We start from the raw sequence: 22,332 nt of genomic DNA, 5'->3' as shown, positions 1-22,332 counted from the left end.
AAGTACTTGTACTTTTACTGAGTACAGAATGTACTCCACTGCCCCTGAAACCCCCGGTCCCTGAACCAGACCCCCTCTGGACCCTGGTCCCTGAACCAGACCCCCCCTCGCTCCTGGTCCCTGAACCAGACCCTCTCTGGCCCCCGGTCCCTGAACCAGACCCCCCCTCGCTCCTGGTCCCTGAACCAGACCCCCCCTCGCTCCTGGTCCCTGAACCAGACCCTCTCTGGCCCCTGGTCCCTGAACCAGACCCCCCCTCACTCCTGGTCCCTGAACCAGACCCCCTCTGGCCCCTGGTCCCTGAACCAGACCCCTTCTGGACCCTGGTCCCTGAACCAGACCCCCTCTGGACCCTGGTCCCTGAACCAGACCCCCTCTGGACCCTGGTCCCTGAACCAGACCCCCCCTCGCTCCTGGTCCCTGAACCAGACCCCCTCTGGACCCTGGTCCCTGAACCAGACCCCCTCTGGACCCTGGTCCCTGAACCAGACCCCCCCTCGCTCCTGGTCCCTGAACTGGAATGAAGACGGTCCTGACAGGCAGGAGGCTGAACGTGAAAGTGTGAACTCTGCAGGAACCGGATCCAGAAGAACCAGAAGAACCAGCTGACACTGGTCTCAGTCTCCAGGGACCAGATTCCCTGGAACCGCTGCGAGGAAGTGCTGACAGGACCAGCAGCCGCTCAGGTGTGGAATGTGTCGAAACAGGAGCTGTCAGAGAACCTCCGGGGGATTCTGTGGAACCAGGAAGAGAACGCCGACTCTGGGTGTGACTGACGAGGAGCTGAGGACCGTCAGGGCTGCTGGACCGACAGGACCGACCCGAGCTCTGCAGGAACTGTCTTCATGTCACATGATCAGCTGGTCCAGATCGGCTGGTCCAGATCGGCTGGTCCAGATCGGCTGGTCCAGATCGGCTGGTCCAGATCGGCTGGTCCAGATCAGCTGGTCGCTCTGCGGCTGCAGACAGATCATCAAACAGGATTTACTGCAACAGAAACCAGGAAACTAAAAGTGATCAAAGGTTTCCGTCAGAACCATCAGAGCCCCGGTCCTGAAACGAGACGCTGAAGCTTCAAAGCTTCAGTCGACCGTCTGAAGCTCAGCTGTCAGCAGGGGGTCAGGAGACTCCGGCGGTTTACGGCTTCTCCAGTAGAATCCCAGTAAATCCCAGTCTGATTACCCATACTTCATGATAGTAATCTGATTACCCATACTTCATGATAGTAATCTGATTACCCATACTTCATGATAGTAATCTGATCACCTGTACTTCATGACAGTAATCTGATTACCTGTATTTCATGACAGTAAGGGTCACGGTGTCATCCTGAGAGGGTGAATCAGAACCTCAGAACCCCCCCTGCCCCCCCCCCTCCCCGTCAAACACTGAGTCTTTCATCATACTGAAAGTTACGAAATGTTTTACTTCAAGTGTCACTTTGACTTCAATGAACTCTTATCTACTGCCCCCCCCCTCCACAGACACACCCCCACCCCCCCTCCACAGACACACCCCCACCCCCCCAGGGGAGGGCACAGCGTTGTGTATAAAGCCTGGGGAGTTGTCGCTTGTCGTCAGTCACTTGTTGAACATCACCGCTTCACCGCAGCATCATGTCCTCCTCCTCCTCCTCCTCCAGCGGGACGGCCCTGTCCCAGGCTCTGTCTCGGTCCAGCCTGGACCCCGGCGCCCCGTCCCAGAGCCCCCACCTGCAGACGTCCAGGAGGAAGCAGCTGCGGAGCCGCACCCCCTCTGAAGACCCGCTGGTCCTGGAGTTTCGAGTCCTGGTCCTCTACACCGGGGGAACCATCGGCATGAAGAAGGACAGCAAAGGAGGTAGAGAACCTCACTGTTCTGTTACTGTTTAAAGAGGGAGGGGGGGATTAGAGAGAGAGAGAGAGAGAGAGAGAGAGAGAGAGAGAGAGACAGACCAGGACCAGGACCATCTCCATTCTGTGAGTGAGGCTGTGTCCCGGACCTGGAGCTGGTCCTGCAGAACACTGAGAACACCTTCTGAAAAACTACAAAGAGACAATTTATTTTTATTCTTTTCATTTTTATTCTTGTTTCATATTTGCACCGTCCTGCAGTGTTTTGTGTCAAAGTGTTTATATTGTGTTTATTTTATGTAACGCTTTGGCAGTGAGTGTGTGTTTGTCACGCCAAGAAGGCTTCTTTGAATTGACTTGAAAGAGAGAGAGAGAGAGAGAGAGAGAGAGAGAGGGGGGGGGGGGGGGGGGGCAGTCCAGGCAGGAGACCACATGAACCAGTCCTTCAACAAACTGCTGACTCTGACGGTGACTGTTGAGGAAGAGCTGGTGATGAAGAGTCTTCTGGGAAAAGGAGCTGGAGGACGGAGGGTATTTATGGCTTCATGTGATGAAAATGTTGAAATGACTGCAGGAAATTGCAAAAACTGTGGTTTGATGAAAAAGAAAAAAAAGTGACGTGATAAAGGAAGAAACAGGAGAAGAAGTCAGAACTCAGTCCAACGGCCTGAAGACAGGAAGTGACTCAACACTAGAGGGACCAGTCAGTCCAGAACACCGGCTCCTCCAGTCTCCAGGTGACAGGGGGACCAGTCAGTCCAGAACACCGGCTCCTCCGGTCTCCAGGTGACAGGGGGACCAGTCAGTCCAGAACACCGGCTCCTCCGGTCTCCAGGTGACAGGGGGACCAGTCAGTCCAGAACACCGGCTCCTCCGGTCTCCAGCTGACAGGGGGACCAGTCAGTCCAGAACACCGGCTCCTCCGGTCTCCAGGTGACAGGGGGACCAGTCAGTCCAGAACACCGGCTCCTCCGGTCTCCAGGTGACAGGGGGACCAGTCAGTCCAGAACACCGGCTCCTCCGGTCTCCAGGTGACAGGGGGACCAGTCAGTCCAGAACACCGGCTCCTCCGGTCACTCGTCAGCCCGTTGGATGAAGACACTCCTCTCGGGCTCGTCTGGGGCGCTTAACGAGCCCGGGCCAGGACTGTCTGGGCCTCGGCTCCGGGATCTGAACCGTCAGTCAAACGTCCCGCTGGGCTTCAGCAGAGGACTGATGATGAGCCTGGCATGCCAGACCGACTTCATTTAAGTGTTACACACATATAATGTCACGGGCGCCAGGTGGAGTTCAACCTCATTTATTGCGGGTAACAGGAACGCAGGATTCAGGAACGCAGGATTGAGATTGCTCTTGGCACAGCTGCAAACCTGTCAATTCCCTCTCTCCTTCCTCCACCAAGGTGTCCAGTCCTGGACCCCCCCAGTCCTCTCTGTCAGGACTTTCAGCTTCTCCATACATCTCACACCAGAGCCAAGTACTTCCTAACATTTCATATAGTTCTTCATTGCTTGACTTGTGAGAAAAGGAAAAAGGAGCCCAGACCAGGTGGCCTCTGCCTCTGAAAAAAGAAGAACAGACTGGCAGGCTGCCCGGAGGATGCCAGTAAGAAAAAAGGGAAAAGGCGTGCAGAAAAAACAAAAAGAGAGGCAAACTAATACTTGGGTTTTGTGTCACTCATAATACATCTTTTTCCTGCACCTGTTTACACAATCACTCTGTACCTAAACAGAGACATGAATAACATGAACATTACTAAATAACATATTATAATAAAGAGGATGTGAAGAAAACTATATAATTATTCAACACGTGCCAGGCCAGAAGCTGATGGTTCCTCCACGGTTCTCTTCTAGAACTCCTCCAGACTCAGTCCCCCCTGTGTCCTGTCCCTCAGGTCTCGTCCCCGTCCCCGGCCTGCTCCTGAAGTTCCTGCGTTCGCTTCCCATCCTGCACGACCAGGACTATGCTGAGAAGCACCACCTGCGTGAGCGCTACGGGGATCAAACCCTGGTTCTGCCGTGAGTCCACTGAGCCTCTGCTCCGCTGACGAAGCTCCTGCCGCTGCTCTGCTTCATGTTCCACTGAAACCTCGTCTTTGTTCTAGACCTGGAACCGTCTCTCAGATGTGAAGAACGCTTGGTGGGCGATCACATGATCCAGCATGTTGTTGTTGGTCATGTTGTGTTTTTAGCTGTGGAGCTGATTGATAGAGCAGACAGTGGACTGTGGTCCGACTGGGGACTCCGTGGTTCTACTGGGGACTCCGTGGTTCTACTGGGGACTCCGTGGTTCTACTGGGGACTCCGTGGTTCTACTGGGGACTCCATGGTTCTACTGGGGACTCCATGGTTCTACTGGGGACTCCATGGTTCTACTGGGGACTCCATGGTTCTGCTGGGGACTCCGTGGTTCTGCTGGGTACTCCATGGTTCTACTGGGGACTCCGTGGTTCTACTGGGGACTCCATGGTTCTACTGGGGACTCCATGGTTCTACTGGGGACTCCGTGGTTCTACTGGGGACTCCATGGTTCTACTGGGGACTCCGTGGTTCTACTGGGGACTCCGTGGTTCTACTGGGGACTCCGTGGTTCTAGTGGGGACTCCATGGTTCTACTGGGTACTCCATGGTTCTACTGGGGACTCCATGGTTCTACTGGGGACTCCGTGGTTCTACTGGGGACTCCGTGGTTCTACTGGGGACTCCATGGTTCTACTGGGGACTCCATGGTTCTGCTGGGGACTCCGTGGTTCTGCTGGGTACTCCATGGTTCTACTGGGGACTCCGTGGTTCTACTGGGGACTCCATGGTTCTACTGGGGACTCCATGGTTCTACTGGGGACTCCGTGGTTCTACTGGGGACTCCATGGTTCTACTGGGGACTCCGTGGTTCTACTGGGGACTCCGTGGTTCTAGTGGGGACTCCATGGTTCTACTGGGTACTCCATGGTTCTACTGGGGACTCCGTGGTTCTACTGGGGACTCCATGGTTCTACTGGGGGACACAGACACAGGAACAGGGTGTAGTTTTCCCGTTGGTCCACTAGTTGGTGCTGTTTGAAAATAAAACTCCACATCAAGACAGTCAGCTTTCAGCTTCCTGCTCTTCTGACAATCAGCTTCATCCGGCGGAGTTTCAGGAACATGAAGCATCAGATCATCGTCCTGTCTCTGTCCTCGCTTTCTGTCCTCCTGCTGTGAACGTCCCACATGCAAAGACAGAGACATGTCCCTTCACGTCTCTTCTTCTCCTTCATTCAGTGAGAGTGCTGAGAGGAAGAGGGTGGTCTACACCATCGATGAGTACAACCCTCTGCTGGACTCCTCCAACATGACCCCCGAGGACTGGGTCAAGATCGGGACCGACATCGAGGTGCTTCATCCTTTCCCTGAGATCCATGTGCTGAGAGAAGGAACCGCTCCGGAAATATGACGTTCTCTGACACGTTCCAGTGTTTGAGGCTCTAAAGGTTCCTGGAGAAAAGTTTCATAACTTGGGGGAAATTCACAGTTACTAGAAAACAGCTCAACAGCGCCACCTGCATCACGCATCACATCCAGCTACCAAACCCAGAACACACGAGTACCATCACAAGACGGACATGAAGGTCTGGTAGAGCCAGAACCAGAACTCAGCAGGAAGTCCGTCTTTTGAATGACGTGTTCTCCAGCGATGGTTTGTTTCTGTTCTTTGGTTTTCTGGTGAAACAAGCTTCAAATCATGAATTTTGGTTTTTTGATTCCAACTTTCAAACCAGAAACGGGAGACGAGCCGCTCCTGGTTTTCGTCTCCGGACATCAAACCAGAAAACTGAGTCGTCTTGTTTGTGGTTTCTGGATTTCCCCAATCAGAAGGGAACTGGAACGGCCGGAAGGTCCCGGAACCTGAAACCATCCACTGCATGTCCTCGTCCTTTTCTCTGTCCTCCAGAAAAACTACGAGACGTACGCAGGATTCGTGGTCCTTCACGGTACCGACACCATGGCCTACACGGCGTCCGCCCTGTCCTTCCTGTGTGAACACCTGCGGAAACCGGTGGTGGTCACCGGCGCCCAGGTGAGCCGCCGTCTCGCCGCTCCGTCCTTGTCGGGTCTTGACGGAGCTGAAGACGTCTTTCTGTCTTCAGGTGCCGATCTACGAGTTGAGGAACGACGGCAGAGACAACCTGCTGGGGGCGCTGCTGCTCGCCGGACAGTTTGACATTCCTGAGGTGAGACGAGGACGTCACCACGCTGATTCTCCAGGCCGCTCTCACACCAGGACAGTCCGGGACTCGGTTCAGGTTTTGGTTTTCTGAGATCAGACCAAACTCCTGGACTACGTCACGTCGTTACACCAGCTGAGCACCTGGAGGCGCTGTGGCCGAAACCAGCACTGAGCAGAGAGGAAGTAAAGCCCGATGAGGAAGAAACCGGCTCGTTGACCGGTCTAGACCGGAAGTGGAAGTCCCCCTAGTGGCCGGCTAGCAGCTAGGAGCTAGTGGCTAGCAGCTAGGAGCTAGTGGCTAGCAGCTAGAAGCTAGTGGCTAGCAGCTAGGAGCTAGTGGCTAGCAGCTAGGAGCTAGTGGCTAGCAGCTAGGAGCTAGTGGCTAGCAGCTAGGAGCTAGTGGCTAGCAGCTAGGAGCTAGTGGCTAGCAGCTAGGAGCTAGTGGCTAGCAGCTAGGAGCTAGTGGCTAGCAGCTAGAAGCTAGTGGCTAGCAGCTAGGAGCTAGTGGCTAGCAGCTAGGAGCTAGTGGCTAGCAGCTAGAAGCTAGTGGCTAGCAGCTAGGAGCTAGTGGCTAGCAGCTAGGAGCTAGTGGCTAGCAGCTAGGAGCTAGTGGCTAGCAGCTAGGAGCTAGTGGCTAGCAGCTAGGAACTAGTGGCTAGCAGCTAGGAGCTAGTGGCTAGCAGCTAGGAACTAGTGGCTAGCAGCTAGGAACTAGTGGCTAGCAGCTAGCTAAGACATGCTGAGCATCAATCAATGAGCCGCTGCTCTTCCTCCAAACTCCTCGTCCGACTAGCAGACATTTTAACTATCTTTGTGTTTCACGGAACTACTCTGGTGGGCGGGGCTAGCTCATCACTACTTCCTGGTTCCTGGAGTTGGTCCCCACTTCCTGGTTCCAGAGCCAATCACATAAGAACTCCCAAAGTTGCCAGATTCTGTGTGTTCTATGTCTGCTCCATTGGTGCGATGCCCCTCGCCTGTCTAAACTCACTGAACTGTGGGCCGTCTCTCTCGGGGGGTATTTGGTGATGAAATTTTACTTATTGCACCATTAAGGAACATGTCCTCTGAGCCGTCACTTCACCATCCTGAGGAACGTTTTCCAGGACAGGAAGAACCTTGTGGACTTTCTTTCTGGTCCAGTCTGAAGATGTTCTCTCTGCCTGGTTCTCAGGTCTCCCTGTATTTCTACAACAAGCTCTACCGAGGGAACTGCTCCACCAAGGTGGATGCTGAGAGCTTCGATGCCTTCTGCTCCCCGAACCTGGTTCCTCTGGCCTCCACTGAGGCCCACATCAAAGGTCGGTCGCAGAGCTCCTGTCTGCTGACCAGAAACTCTGAGCTGTCTTCTAGCCTGTCCTCTCCGTCTCTCCTCCAGTCAACACGGACATCCTGTGGAAGGACAAATCCACGGACAAGTTCCAGGTCAGCAGACACCTGAGCCGGAACATCGGCCTGCTCCGACTGTTCCCGGGAATCACTGCCGCCACGGTGAGTCCCAGCTTCATGGAACCAGCCGGTTCCTCCAGTCAGACGTTGCTCTGAGACCCACAGAGAGCCGGACCTCTCCCTGGAGCAGGAGGGAGACGAGGCAGGGCGGAAGAACAGGAGCGGAGTTTGAAAATACACTGCAACACCTTTCAAGTGGCTCCAGATCCTCTCTGCGATATTATCATGTGCGCATTTTAGACACGATATTGAAATTTCACTTTTTAATACCACGATTATCGTCAATACCGGTTTACCGCGACAGCCCTACTTCAGGGGTGTGTTCTCTGAAGGGACCGTTGGCAGAACCTCGCGGTGAGTTCCGGGCTGTGGAGAACCGACCCGTGTCTTGTGGTCCAGGTGAAGGCGTTCCTGCACCAGGACCTGCAGGGGGTGGTCCTGGAGACCTACGGCAGCGGGAACGCCCCCGATAAAGACCAGGACCTGCTGCAGGCGCTGAAGAAGGCCACGGACGACGGCGTCATCGTCGTCAACTGTACGCAGTGTCTGCGAGGAACCGTGTCCATGACCTACGCCACCGGACAGGTACTGCTGCCGCGGCGCCGCCTCCGTCAGGATCCACAGGAACCCGGTCGGTTCTGTCTCTTCCAGGCGCTGATGGACGCCGGCGTGATCTCTGGAGGGGACATGACTCCGGAGGCCGCTCTGACCAAACTGTCCTACCTGCTGGGGAAGACGGGCCTGGACACCAAGACCAGGAGGACGGTCTGTGTCTCTGTTGAGGACAGAAGAGCAGCAGGGTTCTGCTGGGTCTGACCTTCAGAGTGTGTTCCTTCCAGATGATGGAGGAGAACCTGCGAGGCGAGAAACACACCGACCTGCCCGGAGTTCCGCTGCGTCTGAGCGACAGCGGCTTCATCCAGACCGTGGCCAGGTCTCTGCAGGTCTGCGTCCCCAAGGTGAGGACCGAAGCTCGTCTCCTGACGGCGGTCAGTCCCGTCACGTCCAGAGACCTGACCCTGTTTCCTCTGGTCCGGTTCTGGTTCTGAAGGAGCTGGAGGCCATCCGGGACGCTCTCGGCCCCCCGCTGTGCTGTGCTGCTGCCAGGATGGGGGACGTGGAGGCCTTACGAGTCCTGAAGGACCTGGTGAGAGACCCTGCAGCTCCATCACCTGCTCTGCCTCTCCACCTCAGTCACCGTACTGCGCCCTCCATCAGTACACCTGGGACCATTACTGGGCCTGGTCCAGATCCTCCTGGTCCTGGTTCCTGTCCAGATCCTCCTGGTCCCGGTCCAGATCCTCCTGGTCCTGGTCCCAGGATAGTGGTTCAATTGGTCCTCTATGTGTGTGGTTTCAGCTCCCTCTAGTGGCCCAACCTGAGAACTACATTGTTTTCAGTGTTTCTGCCGTTTCCATGGAAACGGGCCTCCATGAACACATCAGCAGGAAGCTCCTGTGAGGCGCCAGTGTTTAAAGAAGCGTTTGGTCTTGAGAGGTTCCATGCAGGGTTCCTCCGGAGCCGTCCGCTGCTCTCTGGTCCTGGTTCCTGGTTCCTGGTTCCTGGTTCCTGGTTCCTGGTTCCTGGTTCCTGGTTCCTGGTTCTCCACAGCTCAGGAATCCCGGACCGAGAGCAGAAACACGAAGCTCCAGCAGGTGGCGCCGTTCAGAACCCTGAGCCCTGACGTCCCTGTTCTGACAGGGCAGCGACCTGAGCGCGGGGGACCAGGACGGACGGACCCCGCTGCACGTGGCCTCCTGCCAGGGCCGCCTCCAGGCGGTGGAGCACCTGCTGACCGGCGGAGCCTCCCTCCACGCTCTGGACGTCTACGGGGACACGCCCCTCTCCGCCGCCGTGCGCTGCAGGTCAGTCCGGCTGCAGGGTCCGGGAGGGCGCTGGAAAACTGATCCAGACCAGACCTGGAGGGTCCCCCTTCAGGTTCTCCCTCCAGGTCCCCCTTCAGGTTGTCCCTCCAGGTCCCCCTTCAGGTTGTCCCTCCAGGTCCCCCTTCAGGTTCTCCCTCCAGGTCCCCCTTCAGGTTCTCCCTCCAGGTCCCCCTTCAGGTTCTCCCTCCAGGTCCCCCTTCAGGTTCTCCCTCCAGGTCCCCCTTCAGGTTGTCCCTCCAGGTCCCCCTTCAGGTTCTCCCTCCAGGTCCCCCTTCAGGTTCTCCCTCCAGGTCCCCCTTCAGGTTGTCCCTCCAGGTTCCCCTTCAGGTTCTCCCTCCAGGTCCCCCTTCAGTTTCTCCCTCCAGGTCCCCCTTCAGGTTCTCCCTCCAGGTCCCCTTCAGGTTCTCCCTCCAGGTCCCCCTTCAGGTTCTCCCTCCAGGTCCCCCTTCAGGTTCTCCCTCCAGGTCCCCCTTCAGGTTCTCCCTCCAGGTCCCCCTTCAGGTTCTCCCTCCAGGTCCCCCTTCAGGTTCTCCCTCCAGGTCCCCCTTCAGGTTCTCCCTCCAGGTCCCCCTTCAGGTTCTACCATCAGGTTCTCAGTTCTTTGATCTGTTCATTCTTCCTTCCAGCAAAACCGAAAACAGAAAATGTTTTATTTACTGAAGACGTCAAACAGAATCCAGATGATTAGAACACCGAGGAAAACCCTGGAAGGAGGCTGTCTGAGCGCGTTGTGGTAGTTTCCTGTAGTTCGTGGTAGTTTGTGGTAGTTCGTGGTAGTTTGTGGTAGTTTATGATAGTTTCTTGTCGTCTGCTGTTGTTTCCTCACGGAGCTCCTGTTTGATTGACTCAGGCGTAAAGACGTGGTGAGACTCCTGAGGAAGGCCGGCGCCCACCTGACCCCAGACCAGCATGAGGAAGCCGGAACCGAGCTGTGCAGGTGAGCCGTCCCGACACCCCCCCCCCCCCACCCCCCCACCCCACCCCGCCCCCCCTCATTCACCATGTCATGTGTCAGCCTGGCGCTGTGCGGAGACCTGGACGGCCTGGAGACCTGGAGCCTGGCCGGAGCAGACCTGGACCGGCCCGGATACAGCGGCCAGACGGCGCTTCAGCTGGTAGGCTGGACGGAGACGTAGAGCGGGACGCCGGGACGCCGGGACGCCTGGCTTCACGCTGTCACAACATCAATGCTTTCCACTGAATTAGCTTCCGGGTCAGAGGTCGGCTCGAAGGAAAGAAACAGGAGAGAAAAGTCTGAACTGAGATGAGTCCCGTCACTTTGGTCACTGTCGAGTGAATTCAGTTCAGAACAAACAACAAGAACAAACTCCACTCAGTCGAAAGACTCACATTAAAACAATTTTGTTCTTTGAACTGGTAATCTTTAATGGCGTCAATCGATTAAAACAAAATAACAGACATGAGACGGTGAAGAGAGACCAAAGTGTCCAGAGCAGAAGTTCAGTCTGTCCCACTTGTCCTGATTCATTAGTCTTTAGCAGCCTCTAGCGGCCGCAGGCGGTACTGTTTACTGCTGCTTCACCAGTCTGGTTCCTCCCAGCTGAGCTTCAGTCTCAGGACCAGAAACTGAGGAACACAGTCTGCAGGTCTGACTCGAGCTGGATCAGTGGATCAGGCAGTGGATCAGTGGATCAGGCAGTGGATCAGTGGATCAGGCAGTGGATCAGTGGATCAGGCAGTGGATCAGTAGATCAGGCAGTGGATCAGTGGATCAGGCAGGGGATCAGTGGATCAGGCAGTGGATCAGGCAGTGGATCAGTGGATCAGGCAGGGGATCAGTGGATCAGGCAGTGGATCAGGCAGTGGATCAGTGGATCAGGCAGTGGATCAGTAGATCAGGCAGTGGATCAGTGGATCAGGCAGGGGATCAGTGGATCAGGCAGTGGATCAGGCAGTGGATCAGTGGATCAGGCAGTGGATCAGGCAGTGGATCAGTGGATCAGGCAGTGGATCAGTAGATCAGGCAGTGGATCAGTGGATCAGGCAGGGGATCAGTGGATCAGGCAGTGGATCAGGCAGTGGATCAGTGGATCAGGCAGTGGATAAGTGGATCAGGCAGTGGACCAGTGGATCAGGCAGTGGATCAGTGGATCAGGCAGTGGATCAGTGGATCGGGCAGTGGATCAGTGGATCGGGCAGTGGATCAGTGGATCGGGCAGTGGATCAGTGGATCGGGCAGTGGATCAGTGGATCCGGCAGTGGATCAGTGGATCAGGCAGTGGATCAGTAGATCAGGCAGTGGATCAGTGGATCGGGCAGTGGACCAGTGGATCAGTCAGTGGATCAGGCAGTGGATCAGTAGATCAGGCAGTGGATCAGGCAGTGGATCAGTAGATCAGGCAGTGGATCAGTAGATCAGGCAGTGGATCAGTGGATCAGGCAGTGGATCAGTGGATCAGGCAGTGGACCTGGTCCAGTCCAGCAGAGTCCAGATGTTCCGGGTCTCACTGCTCTTCTGTCTCAGGCCAAAGCCGCGGGGAGCTCCAGGGTGGAGGATTTCATCCAGCAGCTCCGGAGCCGACCCGTCCAGGTGAGCCACTGCAGGCGGTGTCAAAGGGGCGTGGCCTCGCTGGCGGCGGGCTGACCGTTCTTTCTGTGTTTGTGAACAGCAGTAGCCGGTGTTCTTCCTGCCGCTCGCCACGGGAGGGCGGAGCTGCCTGGGTGTCCCAAGTCCCCGACCCGTCTTCAACACGCCGTCCGCCTCTTCGCTCGCTTTCTGAACGTCCGCTGAACCCGGAACCGCTGCTGTTCCTCTGGAGTCCAGGCAGAACCACAGCCGCTCAGCGGAGAGCGCCCCCACTCTGCTGCCTTTCAACAACTTCCACAGGAGACGCCGGGCTGTGATGTCATGACACGTCAGTGATGTCATAACGATGTCATAATGAGGTCTTGGTTTCATGGTGGCGTGATGACATCATAACGAGGTCTTGGTTTCTTTATGGCGTGATGATGTCATGCTTTGCGGGGTCTGTGCAGCCCCGCCCACCCGGCTGGGCTCCAGCAGGTCTCAGTGGAACCTTCAGTTCTCTGGAGAACGTCTCTCTTCAGGAACTCCGTTCAGCACTGATCATCTGGAAGATCGATTTTACTCACTTTTGGTTTTTCTGCTGCTTTATGCTAAAATATTCACGTTTGGGGACAAAACAAGAATAAATCTCTGGTTTGAGAAAGAAAAACCGTCTGCTGTGATTTCTACTGTGATGAACAAAACTCTGAAAGTCACATCAAAGTGAAGGTTTCCCATCATTCTCTGCATGAATTAGTCTCTTCTCATTCATTTTTTATTGTTATTTCTTAATTGCAGGATTGTCAGATGTGTCATGTTTTGGACTGCGTGTTTAAAATGGTTTCATTTTGCATCTGAACCCAGATGAATGAATTCATCCGATCAAACAGGAACATAAATCCTGCAGGATTCAGAGACCGGCTGAGTTTACAGAAACCTGCACCTGAAGAACCTGGATGAACCAGGAAGGCATGAGCTGTGGGCGGGGCTTAGAGATCATGTGACTTCTGAGAAACCAAGCTCAGAGACAAGCTGCGCACACACACACACACACACACAAACGCACACAGGCATACACTCTCTCTCTCACAGTGGAGGAATATTCTCCCCTCGGCGGACTAAAGAAGAGAAGAACCCTGGATCAACTAAAGGTAAATAAAGTTTCTTAGGGAATCATTAATGATCTCGTTTGCTGGTTTGCTGTGGGTCAAAGGTCATGAAAAATACTGAAGTCTAAGTGAAAGTCCTGCAGTTGGAAAACACCTGAGTGAGAGTCGGAGGTTCTCTTCTGCAGACCAACCAGACCAACCAGCGCCCACGTGAGACGCTTGTTTTATTCACCTGGTGAAATGTCAACCGTTTAGAAAGGTGAAAGCAGGACAGTTCAGTAACCAGACAGCAGTGTTGGGTAGTAACGCGTTGTTAGTAACGGCGTTACTTTTTCTAACGTAATGCGTTCTTTTTTTTAATTCAGTAACTCCGTTTCCGTTACCAGACGTTGCGTTACTCCGTTCCTGTTGGTGAGGTTTCGTACAGCGCTCTCATGCAGTGGCGGCCGCTCCTGGAACATCCAGCGAAGCTTCACTGAACTGAGAACAAACATTGGGCGCTCTCTCTCCCGCGTCCGCGCTCCGGTCAGTGTCTCTCGACCACTCTGGTCTGATGAGCAACAAGACGGCAGAGAAGCAGAGTTTCCAGCATGGCCGTTTCTTCCTATAGGCCAACTAGGCGAATGCCTAGGGCCCCCAAGCCACCAGGGGGCCCCAAAGCTGCATGTTCAACCTCTTCTGAGGATAATTGAAATGTCCTGTTTTTATCTGTAGCTAGCTCTTGTGTTTATTACACCTCTTATATGCTTAAAAATAAACGTTGGATATAATAAACTGCAATGATAAGCTGTGGCTGGTGCTTCTGTGGCGTCTGTTGGACCGCACTGTCACACAGCAAGTGACGTCACGTAGCGGCCGCCGACAGGTATGATGGGAATGATTGACAGCTACCCGGCATTAATGGCATCAAAAAGAAATAATCCCAGCGGAGCGGAAAAACGGAAGAAAAAGAAGAATGAGGAAGAAAAACGTTCAAAGGATCAAGGTAAGTCATTTGTTGGTGATGTGGGCTGGAGAGGTGGAGGTGAAACGAAGTTTTTTTTTGTGTGTTTTTTTTGCAAGTTTGTTTATTTGTCCCACTTGCCAGCTAGCTAGCGTCGGATAAATGTTAGCCTGCTGCCGGATATTATCTGTTCGTCACAAACTCAGCTTTAATGTTTGTGTCATGAAAGTTGGCCTGTCTTACCGTGGGAATGATTGGCTGACTCCGTAGACCCGTTCATTCAGATGGATGGAGAGGAGGAGAGGAGAGGAGGGAGGGCATGTTGTTGTGGTAGTCTGCTCTGTCAGTGTTCAGTGGAAGTTGTCTCAAAATATTTTACACTTTATTTTATGATTAGTTAGAATTAATTTACTAAGTTTAGTGTGTATTGTATAGGGCTGTAATTAGGGACCGAGCCTGGAGGGCAAGGTCTCTACATGGTTCTTAAAACTGCTACTGTTTTGTTTAGTTTTTAATTTAAAGAACTGTTTTAAAGATTTGTTTTTAATCTATTAATCAATCAACATTTATTTAATAGAGCCCTTTACAACACATACAGTGACCAAAGTGTGTTCCAACAAAATTAAAGCATATGAATAAAAATAACTACATCATTTAAAGCCAATAAAGCAAATAATAAAACAAGATTAAACCAATAAAAACAAATACAAGGAATTTATTTGATTATTGTGTTTTAATTGATGTATAAATATTATTCATGGCGTTTATCCTTATTTCAGACTTTTGTGGCAGTTTTTTTTGTCTCAGTTTTATTACTTTAGTACAATTTGTAAACTATTGCAGAAAACTCTAAAAAGTGGCAACTTTGTCAATCAATCAATCAATTTATTTTTGTATAGCCCAGTATCACAACAACAGCTGCCTCAGAGGCTTCAAAATGTTACATTGATTGGTAAAAATAAAAACAGTGAATAAGCATAATGTTAATATGTCAAATTCACTTTGTAACTGGATACAAACTTTAAAGGGACACTGTACATCACAATGTTTAATATAAAAACAGATTGCCAGTAATTTTAATTTTCTGTATTACTGCAACAACACTAATAATAAAACAGAATATGTACTCAGGATCTATTTTTTGCTTGATAACCTAATGAGCTTTGTCTTTGCAGGAGCAATTCTAAAATATTTCGGAGCTCCAGTCCAGACATCGAGCCTGAGTGATCGTCCGAACATCCTGACCCGGAAGCCCTGGGACCATCAGGTATCTCCTTCTGTCCAGGAAGCTCCAGAACAATCGCTAACATCAGAACCTCTTTCTGCCCAGGAAGCATTGGAGCAGAAGAAGATACAAATACAAACTCTGAGAGCAACTCCCTGTGTTGTGTCTACCTTGGCAAGTGTGCTCACACCCGGTCAGACCCCTTTCATTGATGGTAAACTTCAACCAGGTCAAATTTTTCCATTACTCAACCTTTCCATAACCCCACCTCACAATTTTAAGCAGTGGTTTGTTTTGATTGTTGCACTTTAAAATACATGTTGATTTGTTATGTTTTCTTATTTGAAATAAACGTGTTTCTTTTTATAAACACTCAATCTGTTTTATTTATTGACATGTAGAGGATGGTTTTCCTCGTATTATAGTTTTATCGGTTTAACTTGCCTGAGTGGCTCAACTCTTCAGACGTTTGATTTTAACTGTAGCCTGGGCTTAGTAGACCATCTAAAGGGTTAGGAATCTCTTCTTCACAGTCTGACAAAATAGGGGCCCCCAGACAACATCTGGCCTAGGGCCCCCATGAAGCTAGAAACGGCCCTGGTTTCCAGTCGTGCAGATATTCGCATTATTTCACGCATTAATTATTGCGTGTGTGACCCCGGGGAACATCCTTTTTTTTAACAAGGCATGATTTTCAGTAGAAATAAAACAATCTACTACTTCGACTATGATTTAATTTAATCCATTTATGAAACCCGTCCGGCCCGACGGACTGCGGGTCCAGCAGCTGTACGCGCCACTGCAGAGCGCCATGCACGCCAACGGCGAACAGTCACTATTTCTGTGATATTTGGCAAATTTCTTTTTATTCTGAAACATGCAGATTTGTCTTCATTGTGCGTTTCTACAGCACATTGCACATTGTTTCTTTCTTTATTTGGATTTTGCATATATCATTGTTTACATATTGCAAAGGGGATTTTTTTTGTTTTCCTGTGATATAATTGGCTGTTTCCGTATTGATATGCATGTGGTGTTGTGCATCAGTCTGCATTTCATATTCCATTTGTCCTCTTTAACAGAAGTTCTCAGGTGCTGAGTGAAAGCTCGTAAATTTGTCCAACTTGATTCTCAATAATAGTTTATATCAGAAAGTCTATATTTGCTTTAAGCCACTTTATTTTTTGCAGGCTGTTGCTGAATAAAATAAATAGGCATTGAAAAAATCCTCTGGTGTTTGTGTTGGAGCTCAGTGGAGAGTATTCCATCAGCAGTCAGATTCAGTGATGTGGAGCAGATGAGCTGAAACGCTCGGTTTCATCGACAGTCTGGAAAGTAACATCAGTCCAGACTGGAACCAGGGCGACAGGCAGTCCAATCAGCCAACCTTTAAAAGTAACTAGAAAGTTACTTTTTCAGTAATGCATTACTTTTTGGTTTAAGTAACTGAGTTACTAACTGAGTTACTTTTTCATGAAGTAACTAATAACTGTAACTAGTTACTATTTTTCAGTAACTAGCCCAACACTGCCAGACAGAGAGGAGGAGGAGCTTCAGTCAGCAGAACAGGTGGAACCTTTAACAGAGAGAGGACCGACCGCGTTAGGCTGGGATTAGAGTTAGACTCAGGTTCAAAGTTAGACTCAGGTTCAGACTTAGACTCAGGTTCAGACTTAGGCTGAATCCCATTTCACCCCTTAGCCCTTCCCCTTGGCCCTCCGCCTATGAAACGGAGTGCTAAGGGGTAGGGGAGAAAGTCAACCCCTCCGAATTGGGACACCCCTCCGACAATCGCGTACGTCATCAGTAGTCGCCGCTGCCGATGACGTAGGCAGATGCGACAATTATCTGCCGAAGAAGAATGTTTTTCTTACATTTTAAAACTTTATTAATTGACAAAATACTGACATTTATGAACGTCTTTCGTTGCGGACGCCGCCATCTTGCCGATCTTGGAAGGCTTTCTGAGAAATCTGTCATCCAGTGGCGCCGGTGGCGAGGGGCGCTTGTTTTGTTCGCCTGGACCGTCAGTGGCGGGTGGGGGAGTTCACTTCCGCATTGGCGGGGGCGCTCGTTTCCCACCCGCGCATTCCAGGCGGGCCGTGTTGAAGAAACCAGTTTATTGAAAATAATCGTCTATCTGTTGTGTTTGGAATGCGCCTGGAATGCGCGGGTGTGGAAACGATCACTCCCGTCAATGCGGAAGTGAATTCACCCCGCCCGCCAGGCATGACCTAGGCTGAAAGAACAAGCGCCCCTCGCCATCGCCCGATACCCCTCCGTTTGGAGTGTGCCTCTCGAGAATCTCCTTTTGGAGGGGTGACTGGCCCTCTTTCTTGGCCCTACCCCTCCGTCATAATGACAATTGGGACACTCCTACCCCTCCACGTGAACGCGCAAAACGAGGGGTAGGGCCAAGGGGAAGGGCTAAGGGGTGAAATGGGATTCAGCCTAAGTCAGCTGTGTGCAGCTGTTCACATGACAGAGTGAACCATACAGATGTGCAGCAAGCAGTTTGTAACACCAGAACAGCCGACATGCAGCTGTAAGTGTGTGTGATAAAGTGTGTGTGTGTGTGTGTGTGTGTGTGTGTGTGTGTGTGTGTGTGTGTGTGTGTGTGTGTGTGTGTGTGTGTGTGTGTGTGTGTGTGTGTGTGTGTCTTAAAGGTGTAATACAAGATTTTCTATTTGCTTTGAGTTCCGGGTGGATCATCAAAATAAATGTTGGGTCTGTTGGTCAGTCATTCTGAGGAGCTGCTCGCTCCCAACAAGCTTCTCCCTTCTGCGCATTCAGAGTGTTTCTGTAGCCGTGAGCTTCGCTTTCAGCTAGTAGCTACTGACCGATGGCGAGTCTGACATAATGAAACTGTAACTGTTTCAGAAAACAAGCTTTCTGAGCGAGGCCGATCGCAGAAACTGTGAACAGAGCCGTGCACGCCCAGAGAAGATGGGTCGCGCTCGCACGCCTCCGCCATTGATAGGCGTTTCCTGGGAGAAGCAGCAGAGCCGGGCGGATGGTCTGGCGCAAGCACGTTTTTCAAAAAGTGAGTAACAGACGTTTGGCTTCGTCTTTTCGAAAAAAAAATCCTGTATTACACCTTTAAGGTGCGTGGTGTGTGTCGGTCCAGGCTCGGTTATTGTTTAACCGCCCCCCCACAAAGAGGCGCTGAAGAGCCGCATAGCGAGGGGGAGGAGCCACCTGCCCAGTCTGTCCCTGAAGCTGCTGCTCTGCCTGCAGGTGGCGCTGTGCAGCGGATGGTCTGGACTGTCCCTGATGGACAGGAGCTTGTTGCGGTCCACCGCTCTGCTGTCCAGCTCTGTACCAACGACGACAACAGATTAGCAGAAATTAGATTAGTAAGAAACCTTTCTCCAAAAATAATGAAAAACTTTTGCATTTGTTGCCTGTTCCTGAAGAAACACCCCCTTAAAATAATCTGTCTGTCAATCAACAATGTCCTGGTCAAGTTTTTTCTTTCAAACTGAGACATGCAGGGGGCAGAGCTAGGCCCTGTCCCAATACTCGCACTCCCACTCTTGTGCCCCTCGATTGCGCGTTCCCGCTGAGGGTTGTGAGTGCGTAGGGTGTCCCAATCCTCCAGAGTGCTCTTTGGCCCCGCCCCCTTTGCGCCCTTGATCCACACTCCAGCGAAGCCCGCATCGGAGCGGACTCAGCCGAAGGAGATTACCCACAGTTCCTAACGGCCGACAAGACAGAAAAACATGGCGGTGGTCAGCGACGCTCCGGCGCCAAAAAATGTATTTTCAAGTGTAAGTATTACGATATTTGATTTTTTTTATGATGTACCTGTGGGTTAGCACTGTTACTTAGAAAGATACATCGAATGTGAATCATTATTTCACTGATAAATGCACCGTTTTGTATTTACGGATACTGAATTAACCATAACGTGGAGTGGAATGACTGAAATAAAAGTGTAAAAGCAAAAGTGAAATTTGCACACGTTTAGTATATTTATATTTATACTTGCCATTTATTTATTTTGTGTATGGAGGTAAGCCCCCTTGAGATTCACCATCTCGTTTTCAAGGGGACGCTTCACATCAGCTAAAATGAAACAAAAGACAATAGATTAAAATTACCGGTTGACGAAAGTCCGGCGCAGCGGCGAGTGCCTGGCGAATGAACCACATTCGTTTCTGGCTCTTCTTTCTCCGTAAAATCATCAACTGGTAATAATGATAATAATAATAATAATAATAATAATAATAATAATAATAATAATAATGCATTGGTTTTATAAAGCGCTGGTGCATTTTTGCAATCATTTTCAAAAGCAAAATTCCGAAGACAACGCCAACTCCCGCCATGATTAGTGTCGCAGATCTGATGCAGTGACGCAAAGCAAAGACGTAACCATCACCGTCCCAATTCTTCAATTTTTGCACCCTTGTAACCTACACACTTGAACCCTTACGCGCACTTCAACTAAGTGCACACTCCACTGAGGACCGGAGGGCGTAGTGTGGGTATTGGGACAGGGCCCTAGTCCCCTCACTACTTCCTGGTTCCTGTAGCTCTTCACTACTTCCTGGTTCCTGTAGCCCCTCACTACTTCCTGGTTCCTGTAGCTCCTCACTACTTCCTGGTTCCTGTAGCTGTTCACTACTTCCTGGTTCCTGTAGCCCCTCACTACTTCCTGGTTCCTGTAGCCCCTCACTACTTCCTGGTGTGCACAGTTCTCTGCTCCTGAGTTGTGAGAGCTCCTGCTTTTGCGAGCTGTTGCTCGATCGCCGACCCAAAACCTGAGTAATGCTCTTCCCGCACAGGCTCGTCCTATTCACCGGGTGTACCTGTGTCTCCTGGCTGAGCAGCCAGGGCGAACACCAGCATGTCACCGGTGTTTCCACCGGACGCTACACGAATTTTTTGTGCGATGAAATTACATACAAAGTCAATGTAATGATGCGGTTGTCGCTCAAACTTGAGCGGCCGGCAGCTATTGCATCCCCAAAGATGGTCCAGACAGCGGCGTGACTTCAATAAATGAGACTTTATTCTGGCATACATTTCCCATGATCCCCAGGGTGCAAACAGCGCCTACAAATACCTTATGTCATCACCACATTTACCCCCCCCCCCAAAAAAAAAAACACAAAAAGAAAACAACCCAGTGCAATAACTGACACGATAAAGCGATACAACCTGTCTAGACAAACCGGGTGGACCACTGGTTTGCCTCCACAGCCCAGTGGATTATTCTGCCACGTCACGGGCTCTGTACCTAAGGTCAAAAGTCCGTGATGTAGTCCTGGAGGTGTACGGGCCTCTGGCGGGCCCTGACTGGACGAGCTTCCGGCTGCTCAGATGGCACAGCCAACTCAGAGGGTTGCCCCACCGGGAATTAAGCAGGGCAAGAACGATGACCCCCCCCCCCCCATCATGGTGGTCTTTGAAGCAGACAATAATGGAGTCAATGAGATGAGAAGAGATGAGATGAGAGATCCTTTTGAAATAGTTCTGTTTGTGTTCACAGTGAGTCCTGAAGCAGTTGAACTTCTCATCGACCTCCAGAGGAAACTTCGTCAGATAGATTCAGAACCAGTCAGAGGGCGGAGCAGAGGATCTCCACCCACACCGCCGGACCTGATAGAGGTCTTCCAGAGAGCCACGTTCACCTCCCAGTTCCTAAAGCTTGAACCAGAACAAAAGAGGAACATGGATCATGCTCAGAGGTTTTCCCAACAACTGGAAGCCTTGAAAAAGAGAACACCCATGGAGGCGTTATCAACCAGCGGAGTCCCAGCTGCCGTGTGCATCGTGTTGGAGATCGTCATGGGAGGACTGGCGGGGCTTCCTCTGGTTGCTGCCGCAGCAGCAGCAGCTGCAGTAGGAGTAGGGTTGCCAACTCCCAGAGATTGAAATAAGGAACGCCTCTCGCGGGCAGCTGAAAAAAACAAGGTTTTTGGGGGGTGAAAAACGCATATATAACAGCATTTTGCCACAGTTATACCTATTACAGACTATAAAAACACATCAGGCTACTGCATTACACCTACAGTAGCAAGACTGTAATAACTCATGATCAGCTTGATCAGTTTGTATTTGAGGCCCACAGTGAGACAGTTATCATTCAAGTATCATCATCATCATGGACAGCAGCTCTCAGCCACTGCACCGGACGGTAAAGTAGCTCAGCAGCTCCTTCAGAGGTGACTGAGACCCTCAGAGCAGGAAGGAGCTACCACAGGCCTCTCATCCCCACCGCTGTCAGACTGTACAATTCTACTGTGTAGAATATAACCTAATCCTGGACATTATAATATCCTGCACCCGCCCTTTCAGAAATTCAGCGACACTTTATCATCCATTCACTCTGCTAAAACATATTGTACGTATTATATCATACTGCATCATATATTGCATATTGTATTGTATATATTGTATATTTTATACACACACACACACACACACACATATATATATATATATATATATATATATATATGTGTGTGTGTGTGTGTGTGTGTGTGTGTATATATATATATATATCCTGTTACATTTTTAAGATTCAGGTTGTACATACAGTTAAATCTTCATTGTCTTTAGCTTCTATTGTCCATCCTAGTATGATTTGCACTATAACTTGTTAATTATTGCACCATGCATTACTTTTGCACCCTGCTGTGTGTTCTCCACTCCACTCCACTGTGAGATTAATAAAGTCTTCTATTCCTATTCTATTCTATATTTATTGCTAAATGTGCAAAATAACAAACAGCTGCTGTCTCTTCTGGATTTTAACATGTTTTTTTTTTTAATTTTCAACTAAAAAAGTGCAAAATCAAAACTGAAAAACCTTCTGAACAGAAAAACCAACAAGGTTCCGTTTCTAAACTGAAAACACTCCACAGTCTGCAGCAGCAGACACAAATCAATGAACTAAACATAATATATCCGATATGGAAACGGCACAAACTTACATGTCTATGGAAGCCATGATGCGCGCTGCTGTAATGTTTTGATTTACTTCTTCCCATGCGCTCTGTGACCAAACTGACTACTGGCCAATGAGCTGCCGTAGCCTCCGAGGAACGGCCTTTTTTTGACCAATGAGATAACAGTGATTCTGTGTTGTCGAGCCATCTCTGTCAGCTCATTGGTCACAGAACGTCAGAGAGCCGGTGAACA

The 22,332-nt window shown here is 50.9% G+C and overlaps 1 protein-coding gene and 1 long non-coding RNA gene across 3 annotated transcripts; both read left to right on the top strand.

Annotated features, from left to right (window-relative positions):
• Window positions 1–1,595: 1,595 nt before the first annotated feature.
• LOC115383142 (60 kDa lysophospholipase-like) lies at window positions 1,596–12,316 on the top strand. 2 transcript variants are annotated; one of them, XM_030085221.1, is made up of 16 exons: window positions 1,596–1,839; window positions 3,730–3,853; window positions 5,096–5,207; window positions 5,766–5,891; window positions 5,962–6,045; window positions 7,216–7,342; window positions 7,420–7,532; window positions 7,890–8,075; window positions 8,142–8,255; window positions 8,330–8,449; window positions 8,542–8,637; window positions 9,192–9,355; window positions 10,227–10,313; window positions 10,392–10,491; window positions 11,862–11,927; window positions 12,010–12,316. In XM_030085221.1, exons 1-16 carry the CDS (start codon window positions 1,617–1,619, stop codon window positions 12,010–12,012), a joined length of 1,845 nt encoding a protein of 614 aa, XP_029941081.1. In that variant the 5' UTR covers window positions 1,596–1,616; the 3' UTR covers window positions 12,013–12,316. The 2 variants fall into 2 exon arrangements, with proteins under 2 accessions (XP_029941081.1, XP_029941080.1); XM_030085220.1 differs by having other exon boundaries at window positions 12,007–12,314.
• A 611-nt stretch (window positions 12,317–12,927) lies between these two features.
• On the top strand, window positions 12,928–21,131 carry LOC115383143 (uncharacterized). The gene is made up of 3 exons (XR_003930638.1): window positions 12,928–13,054; window positions 18,061–18,223; window positions 20,678–21,131. It is a non-coding gene; the product is annotated as an uncharacterized LOC115383143 (long non-coding RNA).
• Window positions 21,132–22,332: the final 1,201 nt, after the last annotated feature.

Source organism: Salarias fasciatus (genome assembly GCF_902148845.1).
Source record: "Salarias fasciatus chromosome 7 unlocalized genomic scaffold, fSalaFa1.1 super_scaffold_4, whole genome shotgun sequence".
NCBI classification, from domain to species: domain Eukaryota; kingdom Metazoa; phylum Chordata; class Actinopteri; order Blenniiformes; family Blenniidae; genus Salarias; species Salarias fasciatus.
Note: the sequence above shows the minus strand (reverse complement) of the source record. Positions and strands in the feature narration are given on the sequence as shown.